At 43.4% G+C, this 27,221-nt stretch overlaps 2 protein-coding genes across 3 annotated transcripts in view; one reads left to right on the top strand and one right to left on the bottom strand.

Moving 5' to 3' along the window:
* The window catches only part of LOC115191846 (complexin-1), an 11,058-nt gene extending 6,437 nt beyond the window's left edge, over window positions 1-4,621 (top strand). The window contains exon 4 of the mRNA XM_029749807.1: window positions 3,393-4,621. Within this exon, the coding sequence (XP_029605667.1) occupies window positions 3,393-3,587 (195 nt within the window). The 3' untranslated portion in view covers window positions 3,588-4,621. The remainder of the gene's footprint in view (window positions 1-3,392) is intronic.
* Window positions 4,622-6,093: 1,472 nt separating this feature from the next.
* Window positions 6,094-27,020, bottom strand: LOC115191845 (tropomodulin-1). Of its 2 annotated transcripts, XM_029749805.1 has the most exons (11): window positions 26,715-27,020; window positions 21,298-21,508; window positions 18,955-19,111; window positions 16,040-16,156; window positions 14,072-14,161; window positions 13,485-13,615; window positions 12,924-13,031; window positions 10,924-11,067; window positions 9,477-9,621; window positions 7,752-7,876; window positions 6,094-7,299 (listed from the first exon to the last, which is right to left on the bottom strand). In XM_029749805.1, exons 2-11 carry the CDS (start codon window positions 21,421-21,423, stop codon window positions 7,297-7,299), a joined length of 1,146 nt encoding a protein of 381 aa, XP_029605665.1. In that variant the 5' UTR covers window positions 21,424-21,508; window positions 26,715-27,020; the 3' UTR covers window positions 6,094-7,296. The 2 variants fall into 2 exon arrangements, with proteins under 2 accessions (XP_029605665.1, XP_029605666.1); XM_029749806.1 differs by lacking the exon at window positions 7,752-7,876 and having other exon boundaries at window positions 26,715-27,019.
* Between the last annotated feature and the right edge of the window lie 201 nt (window positions 27,021-27,221).

Here is a 27,221-nt window from a genome sequence, read left to right as displayed (position 1 = left end):
GAGGCAGCCAAAGACAGGATGACCTCAGCTTTCCAGCCCCCTCCCCCCTATCCTCCATCCTTCCCCATCTCACCTCTCTCTCCTCTCCCTCATCCTGAAGGTCGCGCTCCCCCCTGAATTCTCTCAATGGACTATAATATCAAGGTTGATGTCTGCTTGGTAGCACTGCCCTACACTCTTAGAAAAAGGGCTCCAAAAGGGTTCTTTGGTTGTCCCGATAGGAGAACCCTTTTTGGTTCCACGTAGAACTCTTTTGGGTTCCGTGTAGAACCCTCTGTGGAAAGGGTTCTACATGGAACTCAAGATGGTTCTACCTAGAACCTAAAGGGTTCTACCTGAAACCAAGAAGGGTTCTTTAAAGTGTTCCCCTATGGGGACAGTCAAAGAACCTAGATGGCACCTTTTTTTTCTAAGAGTGTAGTAAAACACAAATAAAGACATATTTATAAGGGACTGGGAGAGGCAGAGGAGAAGAGTTGTAACAGCTCTGTTTTTGGAAGGAATAACAAAAATGTATCTTTTTTTTGACAGATTCTAAAAATAAACCAAAAAGCACAAGGGCGCTAGTAACAGCTGTGCACAATATGTCAGAGGAAGGAGAGTTGGGTTTCTGTTCTGAGAGACGCATTAATTAGCACCGATTTGTGTTTTCGCCCTCTCCGTCACACACACCACACACGCACAAAACGCTCTCTTACTTCCAACAGAGTGGGTGACATCACATCTCCATGTTTCTGTTATTCAAGTTAGAAAATAGATTTTTGGAACATGTTATTACGTAGGTCTACCGGGCAACAATGGCTCACACCACATTTGGTATTGAATCCTATCCTCAATTTCCTGTAATATATAGCCCCGGAATAACCCTTATCCAGGGTTCCTCCAGGTGTGCAGTTTGGTACAGTAATACACCGAAATCAAATAATCAAGGTCTTCAGTCTGGACCTTGCCTAGCTGAATCAGGTGTGTTACTGCAGGGTTGGAACGAAAGCCTGCACTCCCCTCCCAGTAGTTCATTCAAAAACGTTCGGCGGATTTGCAGGCGATGTCCAAAAACACCATTCTGCTTGCGCAGTAAGAGAGCGAGTTTTTAATACATCTTTTCCATTTTGAGTTTTTTGTTGTTGTTGTTGCACAAGATGACATGCCACGCATTCTCCTAGCACAGTGAGTGCACAAAGAATGTTATTCTGGTCCAACCCCAGAGGCCAGTTCCAGTGAGTGATTTTGATTGAATTACAGCTAACATGCAATCAGCATTGAGGTCACAGACCCCAGTAACGTGAGGCAGCATTACAGCATTAGAACAGAATGGGTGTGTTCGTGCGGTAAGCCTAACGAAGCCGGCTGTAGACAAAAGTCGGTGAGTCAAGTCGGGGGAGGTGCATCTGCGACAGCCGAAAGTCGGACAACTGTGGTGGTTTTCCAACTGCAAGGCAAAGATCAACATTGCAGTGTCAACATTGTTGCTATTGTTTTTTTTTTATCAGTATAAATGTCGAAACAATACACCTCCATATCACACACACGCACACTGAAAACCTAATGTTTGTACAATTCATTGGTTAGAGAGAGGTCTCAAATATCCCTTTCATTTGTATCCCCTGTTGCTTTAGAATCCTGGCAAAGTGTGTTCCGGTTTCAGTCAAATTTTGGGCCACGTTCACGCGGGTTAAACAAAAACACCCTAATGATTGGTTGACAAATAGTGCCTCCCACAATGCAGGTGATGGCTGCATGGTGGAGTTGGTGAGAAGGTGACTTCATAAAAAACTGCATGAGCTTTTACCAGTAGCTGAGGAAGCCAAGCAGGTAAAAAAACAAACATATTACAACAGATGTGATAATTGCGTTGTTTGCTCTATAACCCATTCGATCATACGCCACCGTGATATACAATACGGTCGTGACAACAAAAAAACAAGTCACACAGTGGCGGAATAAATTCAACTACACATACGTTTGTTTCATCAAAAAATCTGTCCAGTGAAGCCCACAAAGCAAATATTGCATACAAACAGTTATCTCCTGCAGCATGGTCAAGCAAGTTCATGTTTGACTGTTTACTAAACAAGTACTGATTTAGAACCACAGAGTTACAGCAAGTCAGCACAAAGACAACAGGAACACAGCTATCCCAGCACCATTTCAATTGAAACAACATCATGTGGCTGTCCATGGTACTGATTTCTGTGTGTGTGTCTGGGTGTGCGTGCACAAGTAAAACACTTTTTTTTTATTACTCACCCTTCTTGTAGACTAGTTGAACAACAATGCCATCATCCTCTCTTTCATGTTGACAAAACGGTCTATGGCTCTGTCATACAGCACGCTTGTATTTTTTGTTGTCATCGGCTACATAGCTAAAATTCTTGCTAGCCTGACTTCCTCGCATGGGCAACAATGAACCAGCAAAGTTAGCTAGCTAGTTAACGTGAGACTACTAGGCTACATCTAGACTACATACTGACCTTCAATCTTCTCAGGCCAGTGGTACAACATTAATTTATGGTTAGATTTGAATCGCCTTCCTAATTATTGGCCTGTACAGAGAATTATCTCCATCCATGGCTTAGGAAAGGGCCAATTTAGCAAGCTAGCTACTGCAGGACATCAACACCAGCAGACCAGAAACAGACACGTTTTTCTGAAAATTGTGTTTTTTGATTGGTCTGAAGCCAAATCCAAACTGGCCTCCCTTGCAGGGTGTTTCGCTGCACCAGGATAACAATGCTGATTGGCTAATTATTTTATAATTGTTTGATCAACGGTGGCCAAATGCTTGCTGGCATCAATCAATCAAATGCTACAGCGACAACACCTTATACTCTTTTGGTCCAGACAGTATCAGATACATGGAATACACGTACTGAGACAGATGGGCGCTGTTTCCCTCCCTCGGTTGATTTCTCCGGTGAGATTCAGCAATTTACGAATTGACAGAAAATTATGAAAACACAGAGGCAAAAAATGTATTATTTTATATTTACCTTTTTCTTATTGGTGAAATATTTTGGGGACACCTGGCTTCCCTTGGCATCCGTTAATACACGCCACCGCCTTTGATCATTTTTTTTTGTAAAGTTCATGCAATCGACATCTAGTCGCAAGTCAGTAAATGTTCATAACCATAATGAAACACACTTTGAAAGGCAGTGACCAACGACGACCACCGATTTAACAAAAGTATTCTTTACTTTATTATGTCATTAAAAGAGGGAGACGATTCCTGTATCACTCCCCACCTCCCTCCCAACCACGTGGCGTTCAAAAGAAGTGTATTTTTTCGGGGGTTAATGTTATTATAACGTTGCCCTCCGTTTTCTCCTGAGGTCAGTCTGACACAATAATATTAACGTTATTATAATGCTAGTATCATGTTGTTTTCCCAGTACGGAATTAAGAAGAGGGAGGAAGCTGAGGCCGAGGCCCAGGCTGCTATGGAGCAGTCTGCAGAGGGCAGTCTGACCCGTCCCAAATCTTCCGTGCCCAAGGGCTGCGGAGACGATGATGACGAAGAGGAAAGCATCATGGACACGGTCATGAAATACCTCCCAGGTCCTCTCCAAGACATGCTGAAGAAGTAGCCGAGCAACAACGTTGTTGGAGTTACATTAGGTTGTTACGGTATCTTCTAGGTGAGAGTTTTAGATTACTTTTCTGCCCCCACCGCAGCAGCGGAGAGTTAGCACCGGAAATTAAAATAAAAAACATTCCTCGCTTCACCTGTTTTAGGTTGGTTGGAAAAAATGATACATGAAAAAATTATCATACCGTGCGTCTGTCTAAAAACAAAAACATCAGAGAATAACACTATAAGCCATATTTTATCTTTATAGGACATTTGAAGAATCATATCATGATGTTAGGGTAATGTTTGGTTTTGTCTGTGAGGTTTATGTGAAAATGTTTGCACACACGTAAGTACGTATATATGTCCACATACTGTGTCGTCATGTCTAGCCCGGTGTAGCCATACGGTCATGGCGTAGGTCTAAAGTCAATTTTATATTCAAATTCTGTGTACCTTATGTCTTTGCATGCCATTTGTCAAGTCAAGTTGTGAATATGTACAATATCCTTTTTTTCCTCTCTTAGTCACGCAAAAATATATGGCAATAACTCTGATTTTGAATGTGGTTAAATGATCATAAGGTTTAATGTAATAATGGTTATAAAATGCATTCAGGAATTTCATTTACAGTTTTTGGACGGGGGAGGATGACCAAGGTGTAGCAGTACCACTTAACGTTATGCTTCGACATTTAACCGGAATTAAACAACAACGCTATCAGGATTTGCTATAACATTTTTTTTTAAATCATGATTTCTAAAGCTATTACAAAATCTGTGTTGACTGGAGGGCTAGCTTTTCCATCACCTGAATAAAAAGGGAAATCTGTTGTTCTCCCACTGGACTGCCAGAAGGTTGGTCAAAGTCGGGAATTTGCGAAGAACTGTTAAAGAATGAAGAGGGTGGATAATGCTTGATAATTCTGTTGTACTTGGTTGTGGGTTGGTTGTAAGAATGTTATGTTGGTAATCAGAATGGAACGCTATCAGCAATAAAGGACCATCATGTATGTTCTGCTTGAGAATGAATAAAACTGGTTCACAGACACAATGGTTTTTTTCCAATGCTGTGGGAGGTATGTCTTGTTCTTTAGAGAAATTAAAACACATTCTTTTGAGAGGGATAGGTTATTTTACAATAAATATTAACGTAGGATGCAACTAAAAAAATGTATCAATATTTGGGTATTCTTAGCAGGAAATATCAAGTCCTCCACCAATCCAAACTGACCAAAGCTTCTTACTTTGGCAGCAGCGGTTGATCCCGCCATGGCACAAGTCTCATTGGGGGTCTGGCTGACTGGAGTTATGTAGTTCTCTCAACCTTCCCCTAGAGGGCGGTGTTATACGTCTCAAATACGTGGTTTGGTGCATAGGCCTAGAGGCGTAAAAACAGTACAAATATCACAGTACACAATACTTTCAAACCTGATTTATCCATGAAAAAAAAAAAACAATAATGTGAACTATCTAACAAAAACATACTCAATACTCAAGCAAATACTGCAGAGAAAGAACAACAGCCAGGCTAGGGCAAGGAGAACACAGTCATATTCAGCAGTAGTTCATACTGGGATGGGTTGTTGTACACACCATAGTTGTCCCTTTTGACCATACAGTAATATACCTAATCAGTAGAGTCATGCTCTTTGAATCTGAGGGGGCACGTATCCTCCTCATCCATCCTTCATCCAATATAATATACATTGTTTATTTTACACGGATTTAATGATAGGATATTGAATTTAGTCATCAGTGCTCTCCTGACACCCCTGATACCTGGCCACATAGCAACAATACCCGACGGAGTGTTCATTAAGGAATAATCTCATAGGACCTTACAACAGGCAGGAAAAGTCGTTTTGTCTTTATGCTTTTTCTTGGGCTTTGATAGGCTACAGAGTGATGACAGTGAATTCTTAGTTTGCACACTTTTTGGGTTGCAGACACATTCAACTAAGAGCATTTCTACCAGTGTAACTGAAAAAAAGGGGAGGGGGGAACGCTGCAACTCCCTTTACTGTGTAACTCAAGTAATAATTTTACATAATCGATCATAACTTGCCATGATGACAAGTCATCACATCTGCCGGGTGTAAGTACTGATTCAGTCAACCCACCCTCATAGAGACAGCCACTAAAAGCTGGTCCTAGATCAGTTTGTCCATCTGTGACCAATACGCTGGCGAATAAACTTCTAATATACACTGAGTGTACAACATATTAGGAACACCTTCTTTATGAGTTTGACCCCCTTTTGCCCTTAGAACAGCCTCAATCTGTCGGGGCATGGACTCTACAAGGTGTCGAAAGCGTTCCACAGGGATGCTGGCCAATGTTGACTCCAATACTTCCCACAGTTGTGTCAAGTTGGCCGGATGTCCTTTGGGTGGGGGACCATGGATGATACACAAGGGAAACTGTTGAGCGTGAAAACCCCAGCAGCGTTGCAGTTCTTGACACACTCAAACCGGTGCACCTGGCACCTACTACCATACCCCGTTCAAAGGCACTTCAATCTTTTGTCTTGCCCATTCACCCTCTGAATGGCACACATACACTATCCACGTCTCAATTGTCTCAAGGTTTCAAAATCCTTACTTAACCTGTCTCCACCCCTTCATCTACACTGATCTGAAGTGGATTTAACAAGTGTTATCAATAAAGGATCATAGCAGATATCGACTTCGTCACAAAACTGATCTAGAACCAACGCTTAGTAACAACCTCTCTCTGTGTAAGGTTTGACTGAGAAGACTTAAACTGACAAGAGATCAGTAATACTACAGAATTTACACCATAGCGGACAAACTGATCTAGGACCAGCTTCTAGTGGCTGTCTCCATGGGGTAAAGTTGAACAAACAAACAACTTACACCCCAAAATGTTTTTAATCGGCAACAATTCCTCTGAACATAGCTTCTATGTAACCGTTGTGTGCCTTTGCTTACAGACAGTGTGAGTTGCAGACTAAAAATGTATCTTATATGAACCTCACACTGAAAAACATTACGTTAAGTGGTTGCGAAATGCGGAAATACATAATGTGGTATTAACGTCATAACGAAGTTAAGTCTTTTACATTTTAGTCATTTAGCAGACGCTCTTATCCAGAGCGACTTACAGGAGCAATTAGGGTGAAGTGCCTTGCTCAAGGGCACATTGGCAGATTTTTCCCCCACCTAGTCGGCTCGGGGATTTGAACCAGCGACCTTTCGGTTACTGGCCCAACGCTCTTAACCGTTAGGCTACCTGTTGCCCATGGCATGTGGTACAATATACATTATGGGTGTAACACCATTTAATCTTCCACCACAACAAGTTCATCTCCAGTAAACAAACTAACAACAAAATAAATATTTTCTGTAGCGGTGGGCTGCTTCTCTATGTCACAATTACCAGATATTATTACCGAAGATATCTAAACCAATATCAGTAGAAAACTGTAAAGGAAAACAATAGTACAATAGTCGATCAACTCCATGCCACAGTAGGAACAAGGTTTGACAAAGCCCCTGACATTCGAATTGGAACGATTTCTGTCATCGTGGAGGGGTCGAGGTTAGGGTTGGGGAAGCAGGGGTTGATGGGATATCTGTTGGAGGGCGTCTGGCTGAATACGGGGCTGGGCGGGGCCGGGCAGTGCTGCCGCCAGACACGGGCGGCGCTACACGCTTGTCCGACACTTGGGGAAGATGGGACCTCCTTCAAGCCTTCTCTTTCTTACTGTTGTCAGAGAAGAAAAAATAGAAATTAGACCAACTATTAAAACATATCAGTACCTTCTGTGTCTTCGGTAAAACAACGTTTTATTCAAACGCAACAAACACTTGACTCAAAGGAATGGCAATGAAGGAAGAGTTTGAAGTAAGAAAAACAGTTTGAAAGAAAGCGGAAAAAACTCTCTTCCAAAGGTTTGGAAGAGGCAGTTTAAGAATAAAATAGCTCTAACTGCAAAAAGCCCTTAAACAATCAGTCCTACAGTGAAGATCCACTTAAGAACTCAAGAGCTACTGGAGAAAGATTGACAGATCTGCCACTGTTGGGAAGAGAAGAGATGACGAGAGATGACGAGGAGGAATGGAAGGCACAACCCCAGGGAGTTGTGGGTAGAACTCAAGGAAAAGAGGCAGGAGAAGGTCGAAGAGGTAGGACGAGGATACCACGGCTATCTTTACTTTCTTGGTCTTGGGCTTGGTGAGTTTCGGCTTGAACTTTTTACCAAACGCCCTCTCCAGTTCCGGCACGGACAGAGTGAGAGTAAAGGAACCGTCCGAGTGATGATCGGATCGGATTACCCGAGCTGCAACACAACAGATAAACAAACAAAACAGACACACACACACACACGAGCACTATGAGTGAAGCCCACGCACACACACACATAAACCGTGAGTGACTGTCGACAGATCTGACATGCATTCTCTTTCACTCGCTCTCGAAGTGAAAAAGTATTATGATCAAATGGATGTCAACCAAGACGAGAGCAGCTCATGCACATCTTTGGTGGAAGAGTCACCGAGTAGATAGAACTGGTACCATGCTGTGTTCAAGAGAAATGTCATCGTGATGTAAAACAACCCGATGACACATTGATGTTTGTGTGCAAACTAGGTCAATCATTTCAGTTCCATGAGATTAGTACAAGACCATCTTTTTTTTTTTTTTACAGTCTTTGTACAAGACTTGACATGTCTTTGATCATGTGTTTTGTACCCCAAAATATGTAGCCCGGTGACTCACACTAAGTTCTCCCGCGGCTCTGTCGTTCGCTATAGACTTTAGTCCGAGACTGCCGTCACTGACGTCGTTTGCGGTGACGATGGGCGTTGCACTAAACAAAGTCGTCATCGATTGGATCGTCTCTAACCAATCAGATTATCAAAGCCAATGATGAATTTTCAAACCGCCACTTTTACCCACCTGTGTTCTGGCTCTGGCCCAACCCATGGGTTTCTGGACCAATCAGACGGCCCCGAATGTGTTTGCATTCGGTGACGGGTCGGGGAACTACTCAGATCCAGACTCATTGCGGAGAAATAAGGAAAGTCAGAGAGTGTGGAGGGGCATAGCGTTTGGCCGGAGCAAGGAGTCTGGGTAGCCAGGCAATAACACAAGTCCCTGAATAGACCCATTTGAGTGCACATCCCAAATGGCATCCTATTCCTTATATAGTGCACTACTTTTGACCAAAGCCCTACTTTAATGGGTTAGTGAACTATAAAGGGAATTGTGTGCCACATGTCTCTAGTGTTGTCTCAGCTGTTGTGAGGGATCACACTGGGAAATCTGGGAGCGTTTCACTGCAACACCACTTTAGTTCTAGTGATGTCATCTTCCAGGAAGGGATCCAAACAGCCGAACGTTGTGATTGGCTTGGCTCCTCCCATTATTTAGTTACGTTAAACAGTGATGGTGAATTAAGATGAATTACAATCCGCTACTACAGGGTCTGGAGTTACATCTGATGCATGCGCTGCACCTTCTCCAGCAGGTTTTATTAGTTCAACGTTGTTTTGGAAAATGGAGTGGGTGGGTGGGTGGGTGAGTGAGTGAACATCTCTAAGATTGTGAGTGTCGATGGGAGAGAAACAGTGAGTATAAAAGAGCGATTTTAATCTATTGTGAGTGAGTTAGTCTTTGAACCGCAATCTCAGTCAGGTTGTTAGCATTAGGGCTAGCAGAACTTCCATCTCAGCCAGGTTGTTAGCATTAGGGCTAGCAGAACTTCCATCTCAGCCAGGTTGTTAGCATTAGGGCTAGCAGAACTTCCATCTCAGCTAGGTTGTTAGCATTAGGGCTAGCAGAACTTCCATCTCAGCTAGGTTGTTAGCATTAGGGCTAGCAGAACTTCCATCTCAGCCAGGTTGTTAGCATTAGGGCTAGCAGAACCATCATCTCACCCAGGTCGTTGTTGTTCATCATGGCGTTGGAGCCCCTCAGCCTGGGGCCCTGCTGGGTAAAGTGGTAGCCAAACTTCAACAACGTGGTGTTCTTCTCCAGCATGCTGGCTATCTCCATCTCCACCTTGTTACCTAGCGGCTGGCTCTGGAGGAAGACATGAAAGGGGGAGAGGAAGGGGAGAGGGGGAATCAGACCTGGGTTCAAATAGTATTTGTTTCCTTACAAATTGAGCGTTTGATTGATCAGATTGGCAGCTTAAATAATTGGGGGAAAAACTGGACATAGAAGGAATCACCCAGTGGGTAAAACTGGTTGAAATGACGCCATTACAAACCAATTTACAACCAGACATTACATCATGTAAACCAGTGAACCTAGGTGATTTCCCAATGTCCTGTTTGAAATAACTGGTTACAATGCAGCCATTTCTGGTTGTAAAATGGAGTCATTTCAACCAGCTTGTCCGCTGGGTAATGTTCATCCATGACTCAGCACAATTAATAAATGAAGGCGAAGTTGTTAGTCATGTACCTAAATATAAAACATTACGGAATCAAAGAGATTCAGCACAGTTTATGTTAGGAAAAAATGATTCACTGGCAAGAGGTTGCCCAGCGTGGGCAAAACTGGTTGAAATGAGGTCATTGCAACAACCAGATTTCAACCGGTTTTGGCTGCAATCTGGTTAATCAGGTTGCAATGATGTCCTTTCAACTAGTTTTGCCCACTGGGAAGGAATAGCGGCTACTAAGTGTTCGCACTAGCACCAATATCACACCACAATGAATTCATCGAATGATTAGCTTTTTACAATCTGACCCTGTTGAAACAGTAGACTCAAGTGGTCCTTGTGATGTCTTATCGTAACTGGCTGGGCCGGGCACTGTGACAGCAAAAATAGGGTGATTCCTCACGAAACCAGGACAAAAAAAATACCATGATTTCATTGGGACTTTCACGAAATGTTTTCCATAGAAAGGTCCTTTGGAGGAAAGATTGTCAACATATATTTGACATTTGTATCTTAAAGCATCATTGAGAAATAATTTGTAGAAGTTGTAATATTTGTGACATTTTGGCATTACCCAGGCTTCCTTTATATTGTCTGTCAGTAGAATGGACCCAGGTCCCTTTACACTGTCTGTCAGTAGAATGGACCCAGGCCTCCTTTACACTGTCTGTCAGTAGAATGGACCCAGGCCTCCTTTACACTGTCTGTCAGTAGAATGGACCCAGGCCTCCTTTACACTGTCTGTCAGTAGAATGGACCCAGGCCTCCTTTACACTGTCTGTCAGTAGAATGGACCCAGGTCCCTTTACACTGTCTGTCAGTAGAATGGACCCAGGCCTCCTTTACCTTGTCTGTCAGTAGAATGGACCCAGGCCTCCTTTACACTGTCTGTCAGTAGAATGGACCAATAATGATTGTGCTGTATTTTATTGTACCTGGTTGTCGATCTTGAGTTCCTGCAGGGTTGTGTTGGACTGCAGTGAGGCGATGAGAGCCAGGATACCCGTCCCTGTGATGAAGTTGGATTCTATGTTCAGACTCTTCAGTGTGGTGTTCCCCTTCAGCATCTCTGCCAGAGCCTGAGACACAGAGACACAGCAAATGGGGACAGTATATTTATACGGGCTATAATTAGACCCATATCTGAAATGGCATCATTTTCCCCCATCTATACTGCTTAAAAAAATAAAGGTAACACTTAAACAACACAATGTAACTCCAAGTCAATCACACTTCTGTGAAATCAAACTGTCCACTTAGGAAGCAACACTGATTGACAATACATTTCACATGCTGTTGTGCAAATGGAATAGACAACAGGTGGAAATTATAGGCAATTAGCAAGACACCCCCAATAAAGGAGTGGTTCTGCAGGTGGGGACCACAGACCACTTCTCAGTTCCTATGCTTCCTGGCTGATGTTTTGGTCACTTTTGAATGCTGGCGGTGCTTTCACTCTAGTGGTAGCATGAGACGGAGTCTACAACCCACACAAGTGGCTCAGGTAGTGCAGCTCATCCAGGATGGCACATCAATGTGAGCTGTGGCAAGAAGGTTTGCTGTGTCTGTCAGCGTAGTGTCCAGAGCATGGAGGCGCTACCAGGAGACAGACCAGTACATCAGGAGACGTGGAGGAGGCCGTAGGAGGGCAACAACCCAGCAGCAGGACCGCTACCTCCGCCTTTGTGCAAGGAGGAGCAGGAGGAGCACTGCCAGAGCCCTGCAAAATGACCTCCAGCAGGCCACAAATGTGCATGTGTCTGCTCAAACGGTCAGAAACAGACTCCACGACGGTGGTATGAGCGCCCGACGTCCACAGGTGGGGGTTGTGCTTACAGCCCAACACCGTGCAGGACGTTTGGCATTTGCCAGAGAACACCAAGATTGGCAAATTCGCCACTGGTGCCCTGTGCTCTTCACAGATGAAAGCAGGTTCACACTGAGCACATGTGACAGACGTGACAGTCTGGAGACGCCGTGGAGAACATTCTGCTGCCTGCAACATCCTCCAGCATGACCGGTTTGGCGGTGGGTCAGTCATGGTGTGGGGTGGCATTTCTTTGGGGGGTGTGCTCACCTCCATGTGCTCGCCAGAGGTAGCCTGACTGCCATTAGGTACCGAGATGAGATCCTCAGACCCCTTGTGAGACCATATGCTGGTGCGGTTGGCCCTGGGTTCCTCCTAATGCAAGACAATGCTAGACCTCATGTGGCTGGAGTGTGTCAGTAGTTCCTGCAAGAGGAAGGCATTGATGCTATGGACTGGCCCGCCCGTTCCCCAGACCTGAATTCAATTGAGCACATCTGGGACATCATGTCTCGCTCCATCCACCAACGCCACATTGCACCACAGACTGTCCAGGAGTTGGCGGATGCTTTAGTCCAGGTCTGGGAGGAGATCCCTCAGGAGACCATCCGCCACCTCATCAGGAGCATGCCCAGGCGTTGTAGGGAGGTCATAAAGGCACGTGGAGGCCACACACACTACTGAGCCTCATTTTGACTTGTTTTAAGGACATTACATCAAAGTTGGATCAGCCTGTAGTGTGGTTTTCCACTTTAATTTTGAGTGTGACTCCAAATCCAGACCTCCATGGGTTGATAAATTGGATTGCCATTGATTATTTTTGTGTGATTTTGTTGTCAGCACATTCAACTATGTAAAGATAAAAGTATTTAATAAGATTATTTCATTCATTCAGATCTAGGATGTGTTATTTTAGTGTTCCCTTTATTTTTTTGAGCAGTGTATATTTTTGACCAGGCCACCAGGCCCAGGTATCAAGGCCATGGGAGGTCATTTTTTTTTAAACTGAATTTCCAGATGGAGATGACTTCAAATGAAGACTTGGAGACGTGTACATTCACATCGTCTGATGTAACTGTTACAGTATGTGTGTAGGGGATTTGGTCCAGACATAGCAGCAATACTCACAAAGGCTACGGGATCATTACTCCTGGTTCCCACGATGCTGAAGCGTTCCACTGCAGTGTTCTCCGTCAGGGCGTCTGCATAGGCCTTCAGCGTCTTCACCGGAATGTTCTGGAACACAAGAGGCAGTACTTCAAATCAATAACGCCACACACACACGCTACTGTTTAAACCGGACTACAAATGCATTTGAAAAGACTGTAGAATAACCTAAATCAAATGTTGACTCCAGAGTAGAGGTTTGCCCTGACCTCTTGAAGTCAGACTGAGAATAGTGTGGTACATGTGTGTCTCCTACGGGGGGTCCCGTGTGGCTCGGTTGGTAGAGCATGGCGCTTGCAATGCCAGGGTTGCGGGTTCGATTCCCACGGGGGGGGGACCAGTACAAAAAAAAGTTGGAAGATATATGCACTAACTACTGTAAATCGCTCGGGATAAGAGCATCTGCTAAATGACTAAAGACAACAACGGCAAAAATGTACAAATGTTTATGGTAGGAGGAGATAATGGCATCATATGAATCAATTACACTGACTGTGCATGTGAATCAAGATAATGTAGCACCTTGATGTTGTTGAGGTTGACCTCCAGCAGGTCAGGGTCGTTCCTCTGCATCCTCAGCAGCGTCTCCTCCACGTCAGTAGAGTTGGGCTGCTCATCAGGCACAGGCTTATACTGAGTACACTGGATAATACCTATAGGAAAATATGTTAGTAACAATACCTACATCATGTAAATCAGTAATAACAATGGCACTCTAGGTGTTGAAAGAAAAATAATTATTTACAGCAGTTAGTTTGTTTGGCTGAACCAGCATGACTTTAAATTATATTATTTACGTCAGAAAGGTTGCAACGGAGGATTGTAAAAGTCTTCGGTTGTAACAGGAACATTTTGTCCAGTTCTCTTTGGACCTTTGACGTTGGTTCTGTTCGTGTTTTGTTTTTAACTTCCCTGAACTGTCTGAAACACGTACGCTTTGGTGCCACTCTTTCTCAAATCCACTTGAAAAACAAAACCCTAATAAGTACAATACATGGTAGGATAAACAGATGAATCATCGTTAAAACGATGGCACTTACAGGAGGGACACGGACACACACACACGTACACACGCACACACACACACACACACACACACACTTACTTACTGTTAAGGCCTTGTTTGTTGACTATATTGCTGCTGGCCAAAGCCTCGTAGTACTGCTGGTTACTCATCAGAGTGTGCATTCCCAAAATGGCTGGAGGGAGGGAAGAGATGGAGAGACGGACAAAAGGAGCGAGAGAGAGAGAGAACGGGAAAGAAAAATGAATTGAGAGATGTGGAGAGAGAAGGAGGGAGAGATGGAGTGAGAGAGAGAAAAAAATAAAGTAGAGAGAAACAAAGGAGAGAGAGAGAGAGAGAGAGAGAGAGAGAGAGAGAGAGGGGAGGGGGAACAGAGACAGGGAGAGAGAGTATACATTGTGTCAAATGACGTGAACACTGAAGGATAAACACCGAAGAGTTGACGTGGGTGTGAGTGCCAACGCGCTCCTTAGTTCAGCACATTATGTTTACTTGGCTAAGACAGCAGACAGGACACCCACAAGTGGGCCTTGAGGGCTGCCTTGTTCAAACTCGCAAACATCCAAGCCAAACTATCGGCTCGCAAAACATCTCACACACAGCAAAAGATAGTCGTCCCTGTCATAGCCAGACATACAAGAGAACAACACTTGCGTCGATGCCAGCGTCTGCAAGTCATTATTAAATACATTGTTGAAATAGCATGCGTCACTGTTGCAGACGTCACACAATGCAGACATTATTCTCCCTGTCTTGGATGTCCTCTGCTGCCACAGTTAGAACGGGCTCTATGGATTGCAGGAACATGCTTGACTAGTCAATATGTTCTTGATTATCGCAAAGATCCCTGTTTTAGCTTTCATTTTAATCTTAGTTTGAAATGTTTTATCTTTGCTTTCCCCCCCTCTCTTTTGCTGTACAGAGTCCTTGGGTTTTTGAAAAGCGCTTTAAATCAAATGTATTATTAGTAGTAGCAGTAGTTTTATCTTGTGTCCGGTTTGATGGGAAAACTCAAATAAAATGTGCTTTCTGGACCACCGTAGATGACTTGGCGCCAGTACAAATGAACAAATGAGAGTGAAAAGATAGCAGTTCAGCAGAAAAGCAACGGAAAAAAGAGCAAGTGTATTATTTTCACCTGTCAGTATGATAGAGAGTGTGAGAACAGTTAGTTATCTTTGAGATAAACAACGGAGAACGAGCGGTCCATTTTAAGCAGCCGTGAAGAGTTAGTTGGTAACTCATCATGAGGAGGCTGTGGATTAATTACAAACCATTGGAAATGTCTGGGAGGACCAAAACAAACGCTGGCAAGCAAGCCACTTGTCACTAATTAACACTAACACTTAGTGAAGCGGAGAGAGAAATACAGGCAATATAATGTGCAGCTAGTGTTAGGGCCCGGGACGATTGCAATATATGAACCAGTAGCACCGAGGCAAAAATGAAAACACGAAGCATTCCAAACTCTTTGGTCCTTTGAAAACCTGTTGTATATAACATTTGATGTGCTATAGCTTGGAAAATAAATACATGTGACTCTGGATGACAATATAATGAGGTTTGTTTCCAACATCAGGTCTGTCTTCCTAAAGAAGTTAAATTCGCTTCGTGTTTCGTTTCCTTGCCACGATACTAACGGCTACTGCTGTCGTCCCGGCCCTAGCTAGTGTGTGGGCTGGTAAATACCGCGGCTGCTTGTCATGAAGCCCAGAGCGAGGGCAACCATGGTGTCCAACAGCAGTGAGGAGCAGTAATGGAAGGGGTGATGACGATGACAGGATATGGAGGGAACAGGGAGAAGGAGGGGAAGAAGGATGGGATCACTAGACGAGATAGAGGAGAGTTAGAGAGGAAAGGAGGAGTGAACAGTGAAGCTGATTTAGTGTCCGTGATCGTTCTAAAGTGACTGTTTAGTTAGCATGGATTTAAACGTATTAGCTGAAGAAGGTGAATAGACTGAAAATAAAACAGGAACGGTGATAGCAGAAAAAGGGATCTGTTTACGTCTGTCTGTAAATGTGTGTGCACGTGAAGGTGCATGACTTTCTACCGGCAATGTCGCAGATCTCAGCGTCGCTGGCGTTGGCCAGTGCTTCCTCCAGCTCTGGCTCCAGAGTTACATTCTCCATGATGGGATCCACCACCTTCTTAGGTATAAAGACTTTACCTGGAAGGTAGAGGACAATCGTTAACACAGTACATGCCACTATTCATCTCCACCCGGGACAGCCAGAAGAGGACTGGACGCATCTCAGAGCCTGGTTCCGCTCTAGGTTTCTTCCTAGGTTCCTGCCTTTCTAGGGAGTTTTTCCTTCCCACCGTGCTTCTACACCTGCATTGCTTGCTGTTTGGGGTTTTGGGCCAGGTATTTGGAAAGCACTTTATGACAACTGTTCATGTAAAAAGAGCTTTATAAAATACATTTGATTGATTTGATATATTCATTACTACCTCTATTCTTACTAGTCCGACTACTACCATCCCACTACTATACCAGCTCGTTTCTAATTCCATTTTTTAATTGGTAATTTGACTGCAGGAAAGCAGAAACATCAATGCCCCGATAGTAAAATAGACTTATCATTACCCAATAGTAGCCAACTACCATTATACAGTGAACATGACCGTACGCTCTGTGAGGAAAACTTCCATTTTGTTTCCATCTACGTTACACCGACTGACAACGGAAAATACAAGACTGATATGCAAAATCACATTACGTCATCGGGCGTTTTTCATATCGTCACTCGGAGTGAGCTGTAAAAAGCCAGGCAGCCTGTTGGGAACAGATGGGGGCGAAGACCTTCTCGAGTTTTACCCAGCCGCGTCTGACATGTAGCGCCCCGCGTCACGCCGCCCCGGCCTCAGAACACCTGAACAGGATTATGTGAATGAACACTGAGGGGAGGAAGGCTGCAGTGACAGGCTGTGTGTGTGGTCCAATTATCGACCGTTCTCCCAAAGTTTGCAGACTGTGCACTTGTCTTGCACACTCCTTGTCATGGAAGGAATCGTTGGCTGGAGGGAGTTGATCCATAACGGGAAGTGTGCAAGTGCAGACTTTGGGATAAGAGAGTTGGGACGTAGCCACAGTCCACCGTTAGATCAGGGGCCATATGTATCTGATGTAGGATCAGGTTCTTCCCTGTCCATGTAATCATACTCATTTGGATCTAAACTGCTAAACTGATCATAGATCAGCACTCCTATTCTGAGACACTTTATGAATCCAAGGTCTGAGGTCTTACTCATATCAGTCACAGGTCCAGGATCAGCTACAGCAGCGTCCGTCCTGCTGGCCTTGACTGTAGCCTGGGTGATCTGTTCTGGGGTCTGTGGAACCAATGGAACCAGTGGAGCCGTTCCAAATTCCAGCTGGAAAGTCACCTCACCTTCAGGCTAGCTGCTGGGTGCCAGGATGTAGCAGGATGTTCGTCTCTGTGGTTGGTCGGTACCTGTCACCCATCAGGCTTGGCTGAGACACAGTGCTTGCTTGAGTGTTTGAGATCGACTGCACAGAATCAGTGATCTACAAATCACCTTGCATCCCAAATAATACTCCTCATGTGATCAAGATTAGAGATTCCGGGCCTTACCTCGCTAAAACCGATCCCCCCCAGACTGTACGCTGTCTGGCGGACACACAGAGAGACAGGCTGATACCCAGCAGGCTACATCTACACCTGAGTGGATCTGGGATGAGTCAGCTGGCACCAGGCCCTGCTTTCTACCTGGATATGTCCAGATATAAGGAAGGACGAACTGGAGGACTCTGTTGCGGCTGGCCCAGTTTCCCAGAACCAGACTGTCTGAGCTCAAAGTTGGTCTGATGGGTAGGCAGACTCAGCTCAGGCAGTTTCGTAGCTGGATATGTCCAGGCAGATGCAAGAACAGATGAACCCGCATACAAACTGGGTGGCGACTGGGTCCAGTTTCCTGGAACTAGCTATTGTCTGAGACCACTGATTGGTCCTGATGGATGTAGGACTTTAGGCCTTTATTCACATGGCTGTAATGTTCTGAAAGTATTAGTATCTCGGCACGCTGACAGTAGGGTTCACCTCACAAGGTTATTATCACAGCTTGCATGTCCCTGGCCACGGTCCATGTTGGCCTCCAGCCACTTCTCCTAGCCAAGCTAGACCCTATCTCCTATCCCTTCTGTGTTCATAGATCTGACAGGATTTCATGTAAACAATATTTAACCCTTATTTTACCAGGTAAGTTGACTGAGAACACATTCTCATTTACAGCAACAACCTGGGGAATAGTTACAGGGGAGAAGAGGGGGGATGAATGAGCCAGTTGTAAGCTGGGGATGATTAGGTGACCGTGATGGTATGAGGGCCAGATTGGTAATTTAGCCAGGACACTTTAGGTTAACACCCCTACTCTTATGATAAGTGCCATGGGATCTTCAGTGACCACAGAGCGTCAGGACACCCGTTTAACGTCCCATCCGACAGACAGCACCCTACACAGGGCAATGTCCCCAATCACTGCCCTGGGGCATTGGGATGGTTTTTTTAGACCAGGAAAGTAAATATTGCCTCCTACTGGCCCTCCAACACCACTTCCAGCAGCATCTGGTCTCCCGTCTAGGGACCAACGTTGCTTAGCTTCAGAAGCAAGCCAACAGTGGGATGCAGGGTGGTATGCTGCGGGCCGACAGGGGGATGGATACACCCCACAAGTGGAGATTATGCCATATTGGTAACACCTATCTGGAGTATGAACCAAAATGGAACTGGGCTCCTATCACACTTTTCAATGAGGAAAGATGGAATTTTAGATTACTTCCTTGACTGAATTGAAATAGAACTGACCCCAACCCTGGTTGGGGGTCGGCACAGCACAGCGTTACGTCAGTGCTCAGATCAGATCTAACAGGGTCCTACCTCTCTTCTCTCCAGTGAAGTACAGGCCTATAGTGGTATTCTATCTTGCTGGGAACTGCGGTCCTACCTCGCTTCTCTCCAGTGAACGGAACCAGGTCCTCCTTGTCAGGGTGTTCCTTGGCCTGCTTCTCCAGGTGGGCTACCAGGTTCTCTCTCTGGAAGGTTCCGGTCGGCGCCTTCTTGGTCTGATCCTTCTGCCTCATCCCGGCCGGTAACAGGGCATTCTAACGACAGGAAGGATTTATCATTGGCCGATAATGCTAACAACGGGTTGCACTTCCACTAGGTAAGAGGGTATTCTAACCACAGGGAAGGATTGTCATTGGCCAATAATGATCGCAATGGGTGGGATTGCACTTGTTTATACACTCCATTTTTCATCCACTCTCGTGGGATAGCCGAACGTAACAGTGAAAGGACACACACACCATCACTAACTGTTAAAATAACACTAACAGAAATAACAAAGGCAGTTCCCAGACAGCTATTCTTAGACCGCAGCGCGCTAAACCAGGTCCATATTATAGCGATAGACCGATATCTTTTCTTAGCTTTCAGCACCTACAGTGCACTGGCCACTTACAGACAGCGTAGTATTTATACCTGTATTATTTATACCTGTAGTATTTATACCTGTATTATTTATACCTGTAGTATTTATACCTGTATTATTTATACCTGTATTATTTATACCTGTAGTATTTATGCCTGTATTATTTACACCTGTAGTATTTATACCTGTAGTATTTATGCCTGTATTATTTACACCTGTAGTATTTATACCTGTAGTATTTATACCTGTAGTATTTATACCTGTATTATTTATACCTGTAGTATTTATACCTGTAGTATTTATACCTGTATTATTTATACCTGTAGTATTTATACCTGTAGTATTTATACCTGTATTATTTATACCTGTAGTATTTATACCTGTAGTATTTATACCTGTATTATTTATACCTGTAGTATTTATACCTGTAGTATTTATACCTGTATTATTTACACCTGTAGTATTTACGCCTGTATTATTTACACCTGTAGTATTTATACCTGTAGTATTTATACCTGTAGTATTTATACCTGTATTATTTATACCTGTAGTATTTATACCTGTAGTATTTATACCTGTATTATTTATACCTGTATTATGTATACCTGTAGTATTTATACCTGTAGTATTTATACCTGTATTATTTATACCTGTAGTATTTATACCTGTAGTATTTATACCTGTAGTATTTATACCTGACATATCAGTTTAACTCTTTAACATGGCTCTGTGGGAGATCTGGATGATATCGTCAAAAGTCAAGGAAAGACGACAAGCACCACTAGACACACACACACACACACACACACACACACACACACACACACTCCCCCAGTCATCTAAGCCTGGGCTGGCTCTCCTGGTATTGTAAGCGTCCAGACTTGATGTGAGCCGTCGACCATTCATCATAACCCTATTACAGCTTGTGTCAACACCTCGACGGAAGAGCTACTTATGAATAAAGATGAAGTCAAGCACCGCCGCATCACACAGTATTATAAATATATGATAGGCATAACTTAACATATATTATAAATAACAGATGAGGTCTACACTCTGAGAGGTTGCTGTTTTTCTCAACTTTCACTGGGAAGTTGGTTTTGGAAGTTGGTTCGAGGATCACTGCACGGTTTAGACCAAGAACTGCATATTTGAATTGAATATACAGGGATACGATATATAGGCTTATTTATGATATCAACGTGATATGACAGGTTAATATGTTCGTGCCCTATGAGAATGTCAAAAGGTTAAAAAAATAAAATAAATGTAAGTAATGAAATCTGATATCAATCTGACCGACTTGGGCTACGTCGTCATCCAACAACGCCTCCAGCTGAGATCTGACTAAGTTGGTTTGCGTATCATTTGTCAGTCTTAGTCTGTGGGAGAATCTCCATTGCAAATTCCTCACGTCCTCGCCTCCTTCTTAAAACCCATTGGATGAGAAAGCCAGGGGTCCCGCCCCTCAGACCATCTCCTCCAATGGGTTTTGAGGAGGTGAGGCGAGAGGACGCAATTGAGATTCTCCACGTCTCTCAGATGTCAACCCTAATGCCTATATAGTGAGCTACTTTAAACCAGGGCTCTGGTACACCTGTAAACCTTAATATCTGAGCGTTATACCATGATCTATTGCATAGAGGGTTGCATGTTTGAGTTAAGGATCCTTTTATAGTCCTAGATTTGTTTTACGTCATAGCGTGATTTAATGCACTGTTCTGCTACCGACCTCTCATCTCTGTTGAGCTCGTAAAAAAGAAATGTTTTAGATTGCGTTGGGATCGACCTCCTAGCTCCAGATAACCAAGACACACACACACACACACACCAAGACGATCAGAGTTTTAGACTTACGTCGGGATCTAACTCCTCCAGCTCATCCTCCAGCCTCTGTAGCTCTTCCTCTGAGAGTTTCTTCAGCAGTTCATCCTCGTCCACGTCCCTGTAGTTCACTACTTCCTTCTTATAGGAGGTGGTCATGGCGGCGCGATAGAATCCCAGCGACTCCCCCAAAAAATGTAATAAAAAGGCAACTAAGTGCCCAGCGATGTTTTCAAAAAGAAGTCTGCAAGAACGTGGACGACAAAAACAAACGGGACAAGGTTTAGTCAATATTGTTTGATTGGTAAACCAGCTGGTTCCTAAATTAGTTCTACTGTACATCCAGTTAGACCTGAGTCATAAGGTAGACCTACTGTACATCCAGTTAGGCCTACTAGCTGAGTCATAAGGTAGACCTACTGTACATCCAGTTGGATCTACTAGCTGAGTCATAAGGTAGACCTACTGTACATCCAGTTAGACCTACTAACTTAGTCATAAGGTAGACCTACTGTTTATGCAGTTAGACCTACTAGCTGAGTCATAAGGTACACCTACTGTACATCCAGTTAGACCTACTAACTGAGTCATAAGGTAGACCTACTGTACATGCAGTTAGACCTACTAGCTGAGTCATAAGGTACACCTACTGTACATCCAGTTAGACCTACTAACTGAGTCATAAGGTAGACCTACTGTACATCCAGTTAGACCTACTAACTGAGTCATAAGGTAGACCTACTGTACATCCAGTTAGACCTACTAGCTGAGTCATAAGGTAGACCTACTGTACATGCAGTTAGACCTACTAGCTGAGTCATAAGGTAGACCTACTGTGCATCCAGTTAGACCTACTAACTGAGTCATAAGGTAGACCTACTGTACATCCAGTTAGGCCTACTAGCTGAGTCATAAGGTAGACCTACTGTACATCCAGTCAGACCTACTAACAGTCATAAGGTAGACCTACTGTACATCCAGTTAGACCTACTAACTGAGTCATAAGGTAGACCTACTGTTTATGCAGTTAGACCTAACTGAGTCATAAGCTAGACCTACTGTGCATCCAGTTAGGCCTACTATCTGAGTCATAAGGTAGACCTACTGTACATCCAGTTAGACCTACTAACTGAGTCATAAGGTAGACCTACTGTACATCCAGTTAGACCTACTAACAGTCATAAGGTAGACCTACTGTACATCCAGTTAGACCTACTAACTGAGTCATAAGGTAGACCTACTGTACATCCAGTTAGACCTACTAACTGAGTCATAAGGTAGACCTACTGTACATCCAGTTAGACCTACTAACTGAGTCATAAGGTAGACCTACTGTTTATGCAGTTAGACCTACTAGCTGAGTCATAAGGTAGACCTACTGTACATCCAGTTAGACCTACTAGCTGAGTCATAAGGTAGACCTACTGTGCATCCAGATAGGCCTACTAGCTGAGTCATAAGGTAGACCTATTGTACATCCAGTTAGACCTACTAACTGAGTCATAAGGTAGACCTACTGTACATCCAGTTAGGCCTTCTAGCTGAGTCATAAGGTAGACCTACTGTACATCCAGTTAGGCCTACTAGCTGAGTCATAAGTTATACCTACTGTACATCCAGTTAGACCTACCCAAGTCATAAGGTAGACCTACTGTACATCCAGTTGGATCTACTAGCTGAGTCATATGGTAGACCTACTGTACATCCAGTTAGGCCTACTAACTGAGTCATAAGGTAGACCTACTGTACATCCAGTTAGACCTACTAACTGAGTCATAAGGTAGACCTACTGCACATCCAGTTAGACCTACTAGCTGAGTCATAAGGTACACCTACTGCATATCCAGTTAGACCTGAGTCATAAGGTAGACCTACTGTACATCCAGTTTACCTACTAGCTGAGTCATAAGTCAGACCAACCAGCAAAATCCAAACACCACATCTATCCAAGAAATTAGAGATTAGAGATTATTGGTAAACACCAATAACGTGATGTGTTGGATAAACACTGAAAAGTGGGCCCTTGACTCACAGAAACTAACTTGTGTTGTTTAACTGTCTGGAATGTCCAGAGATGTTTGTACCTGGTGCCATTAAAAGTTTTAAAAAATGTATTAAGAATGCTGTTTGCAGGTCCAACAACACTTCAGCCAAATACCTTAAGGCAGAGTTTTTTCGCAAATGCTGGGTGGGGTCGGATCCTACTTGTGGGTTGTGTCCCAAGCCCAGAGCATGGCTAGAAACATCCCTTACCCTCCAATGTTTGCAGATTTGTAAGGTTTAATCAATATAGTGGAAGCTTCACCACCACATTGCTTAGGCCCTATACCTACCGAGACAATTCAGATCTGCAAACATCAGAGGGTTAAGCGCAGGGGAGGGGGTGGGGGGGCGGGGGGAGTCAAATTGGGACAGGCTTGATGGGTCATAAAAAAAAATGCTACAATCTTCATTTGGGTCAAAAGAAACATTTGGGAACCACTGCCGTTGTACTTAACTTCCGACAGTAGTCTACTTGGCTTTACAACAACAACAAACAAAAAACTAACTTTCGGTGGGGATCACGACATGTGTCATGACCCCAAAAAACATTTTGAAACCCCTGCTTTAAGAAGATAGGCCTACAGTACTTTTCTTTCAACAAGGGTGTATTCATTACGTCTTGAAACGGAAACCGTATACCGTTTAAGAAGCAAACAGAACAAAAAACGGGGAAGGACCTCCCTCAATTTGTCCAATAGAAACTCATTTTTGTTGCAAAACGTTTTCCATTTGGAGTAAACGGTTTCTGTTATAAAACGTTTTGCAATAGAACTGGCGTAATGAAGCCTGGCCTGCCTCCTAAAACCTGATGGGGAACAGCTGATAAAAACAGCTCCCCTGTCACTCCCAGTCTGCTGGGAAACAGGAACATATTTATAGAGAGGCCTGGTTTCTGCTGTAACAATGATGTAACAATGTTGTAACAATGCATGATTATGAACACAATGATGGTGTCTCGTAGTTTCCTAGCACATGGTTATCGAACTACATTACATACACTTAGGTTGGAGTCATTAAAACTCGTTTTTCAACCACTCCACAAACTTCTTGTTATTAAACTATAGTTGCGGCAAGTCGGTTAGGACATCTACTTTGTGCATGACACAAGTAATTTGTCCAACGATTGTTTACAGATTATTTCACTTATCATTCACTGTATCACAATTCAGTGTGTCAGAAGTTACATACACTAAGTTGACTGCCTTTAAACAGCTTGGAAAATTCCAGAAAATTATGTCATGGCTTTAGAAGCTTCTGATAGGCTAATTGACATCATTTGAGTCAATTGGAGGTGTACCTGTGGATGTATTTCAAGGCCTACCTTCAAACTCAGTGCTTCTTTGCTTGACATCATGGGAAAATCAAAATAAATCAGCCAAGACCTCAGATAAAAGATTGTAGACCTCCACAAGTCTGGTTCATCCTTGGGAGCAATTTCCAAATGCCTGAAGGTACCATGTTCATCTGTACAAACAATAGTACGCAAGTATAAACACCAATGGACCACGCATCCGTCATACTGCTCAGGAAGGAGATGCGTTCTGTGTCCTATAGATGAATGTACTTTGTTGCGAAATGTGCAAATCAATCCCAGAACAACAGCAAAGGACCTTGTGAAGATGCTGGAGGAAACAGGTACAAAAGTATCTATATCCACAGTAAAACGAGTTCTATATCAACATAACCTGAAAGGCCGCTCTACAAGGAAGAAGCCACTTCTCCAAAACCGCCATAAAAAAGCCAGACTACAGTTTGCAACTGCACATGGGGAGAAAGATCGTACTTCTTGGAGAAATGTCCTCTGGTCTGATGAAACAAAAATGGAACTGTCTGGCCAGAATGACCATCGTTATGTTTGGAGGAAAAAGGGGGAAGCTTGCAAGCCGAAGAACACCATCCCAACCGTGACGCTCGGGGGTGGCAGCATCATGTTGTGGGGGTTCTTTGCTGCAGGAGGGACTTGTGCACTTCACAAAATAGATGGCATCATGAGGAAGGGAAATTATGTGGATAAATTGAAGCAACATCTCAAGACATCAGTCAGGAAGTTGAAGCTTGGTCGCAAATGGGTCTTCCAAATGGACAATGACCCCAAGCATACTTCCAAAGTTGTAGCAAAATGGCTTAAGGACAACAAAGTCAAGGTATTGGAGTGGCCATAACAAAGCCCTGACCTCAATCCTATATAACATTTGTGGGCAGAACTGAAAAAGCGTGTGCGAGCAAGGAGGCCTACAAACCTGACTCAGTTACACGAGCTCTGTCAGGAGGAATGGGCCAAAATGAACCCAACTTATTTTGAGAAGCTTGTGGAAGGCTACCCGAAACGTTTGACCCAAGTTAAACAATTTAAAGGCAATACTACCAAATACACTCAATTAGTATGTAAACTTCTGACCCAACGGGAATGTGATAGAAATAAAAGCTGAAATAAATCACTCTATTATTCTGACATTTCACATTCTTAGAATGTAGTGGTGATCCTAACTGACTTAAGACAGGGAAATTTTACTAGGATTAAATGTCAGGAATTGTGAAAAACTGAGTTTAAATGTATTTGGCTAAGGTGTATGTAAACGTCTGACTTCAACTGTATATTTAAGTAATTTAGCAGAGGTTCTTATCCAGAGCAACTTAGTGCACTCATCTTAAGGTAGCTAGGTAAATCAACCACATACGATAATTACTACCTACTTACAGCACATTTGGCTAATACAAGTTACATTCAAGAGCTCTACACTTGTTGCTGATCTAGGCCTAAAACCTAAATCTATCGAAAAATGCCTGAATTGACAATCTTTTCAAGTTATTTAAAGTTCCCATTTGATCGAATATAATAATATTTGTTATGTTAACTGCAATGTTATACTATATTTGGAAAGAAAGAAGAGGATTTGGGAGATAAGTTCATGTTTAGAACGCTTGTAATTGTCCCTCTCAGTCTCTGGAGTTGATATAAAGCAGGCCAGGCAGCAAAATAATGTGAAAGGTTTTTGTTATGGGGTAGTAGGCCTGCAATATGTTGGTATTATTTTTAAATGAAGTACACTTCGATTGTGCTTTTACAAGCCCTAGGTTAACAAGATAGGTGGGGAATTTATACAGCTGTCGGTCATTCATAGGCAGATTCGATGGCAGGTGAAAATGCGAAGAATGCATAACTTTGCATTATGAATACTAAAATGAATACATTGTTCTTTCAAAGTAAAACAATACTTTCGTTTTTTTTTTCCACACTTCGAGTGAACACCAGTTACTTTGAAGCTTCAGTCTGGGTTAAATCATGGGATATGGCAAAAGTTGTTTATATGCAAATTATTAGTTAAATGTTGTACAAGTACTACTTACTTACACATATTGTTAAGGACTTTTCCGCTAGAACAAGAAGTTATTTCATAAGCACGTACCTCCTCCACTGCTTATCCGGGCTATTTATAGCGAACGGGTCCCGCTTTGTGACAGCTGAATACTTTGACCAGATATGGATTCTTTTCGGGCCAGTCGAGTCACACTAAAGAGTCGCTTCAAACAAGGAAAGTAAAGTACCGCGCAACCATGCGAAAAAAAGTTGGGAATCCGCACGGATATCCTCGAATGTTGTCAACCGCAGCCGAGTTGAAATCCTTAACTTTGCTTTCAACTCGTCTTTCAGTGGTTCGCGTAATGTAATACAACACTCCCACAAAGGCAAAGTGAACTCTCCGACCGCTACTCCTCCTCACCCGGCGCTGCCAGTCAAGTGATGTCACACACTTGTTCTCCAGGCAAGTGCGCTACATGGCCATCAAATGATACAAGCGCCATTTACAATACCAGTAGTAGACATTACCGGTGCATCAGAACAGCAGCAAAAACAATAGTGCGTTTTCATCGTAAAGAATAAAAACCTTAGTCTTTGAATACCATTTCGTATA

Source organism: Salmo trutta, chromosome 4 (genome assembly GCF_901001165.1).
Source record: "Salmo trutta chromosome 4, fSalTru1.1, whole genome shotgun sequence".
NCBI lineage: Eukaryota > Metazoa > Chordata > Actinopteri > Salmoniformes > Salmonidae > Salmo > Salmo trutta.
The sequence above is the reverse complement of the archived record's forward strand: the minus strand, read 5'-3'. Positions and strand labels throughout refer to the sequence as shown.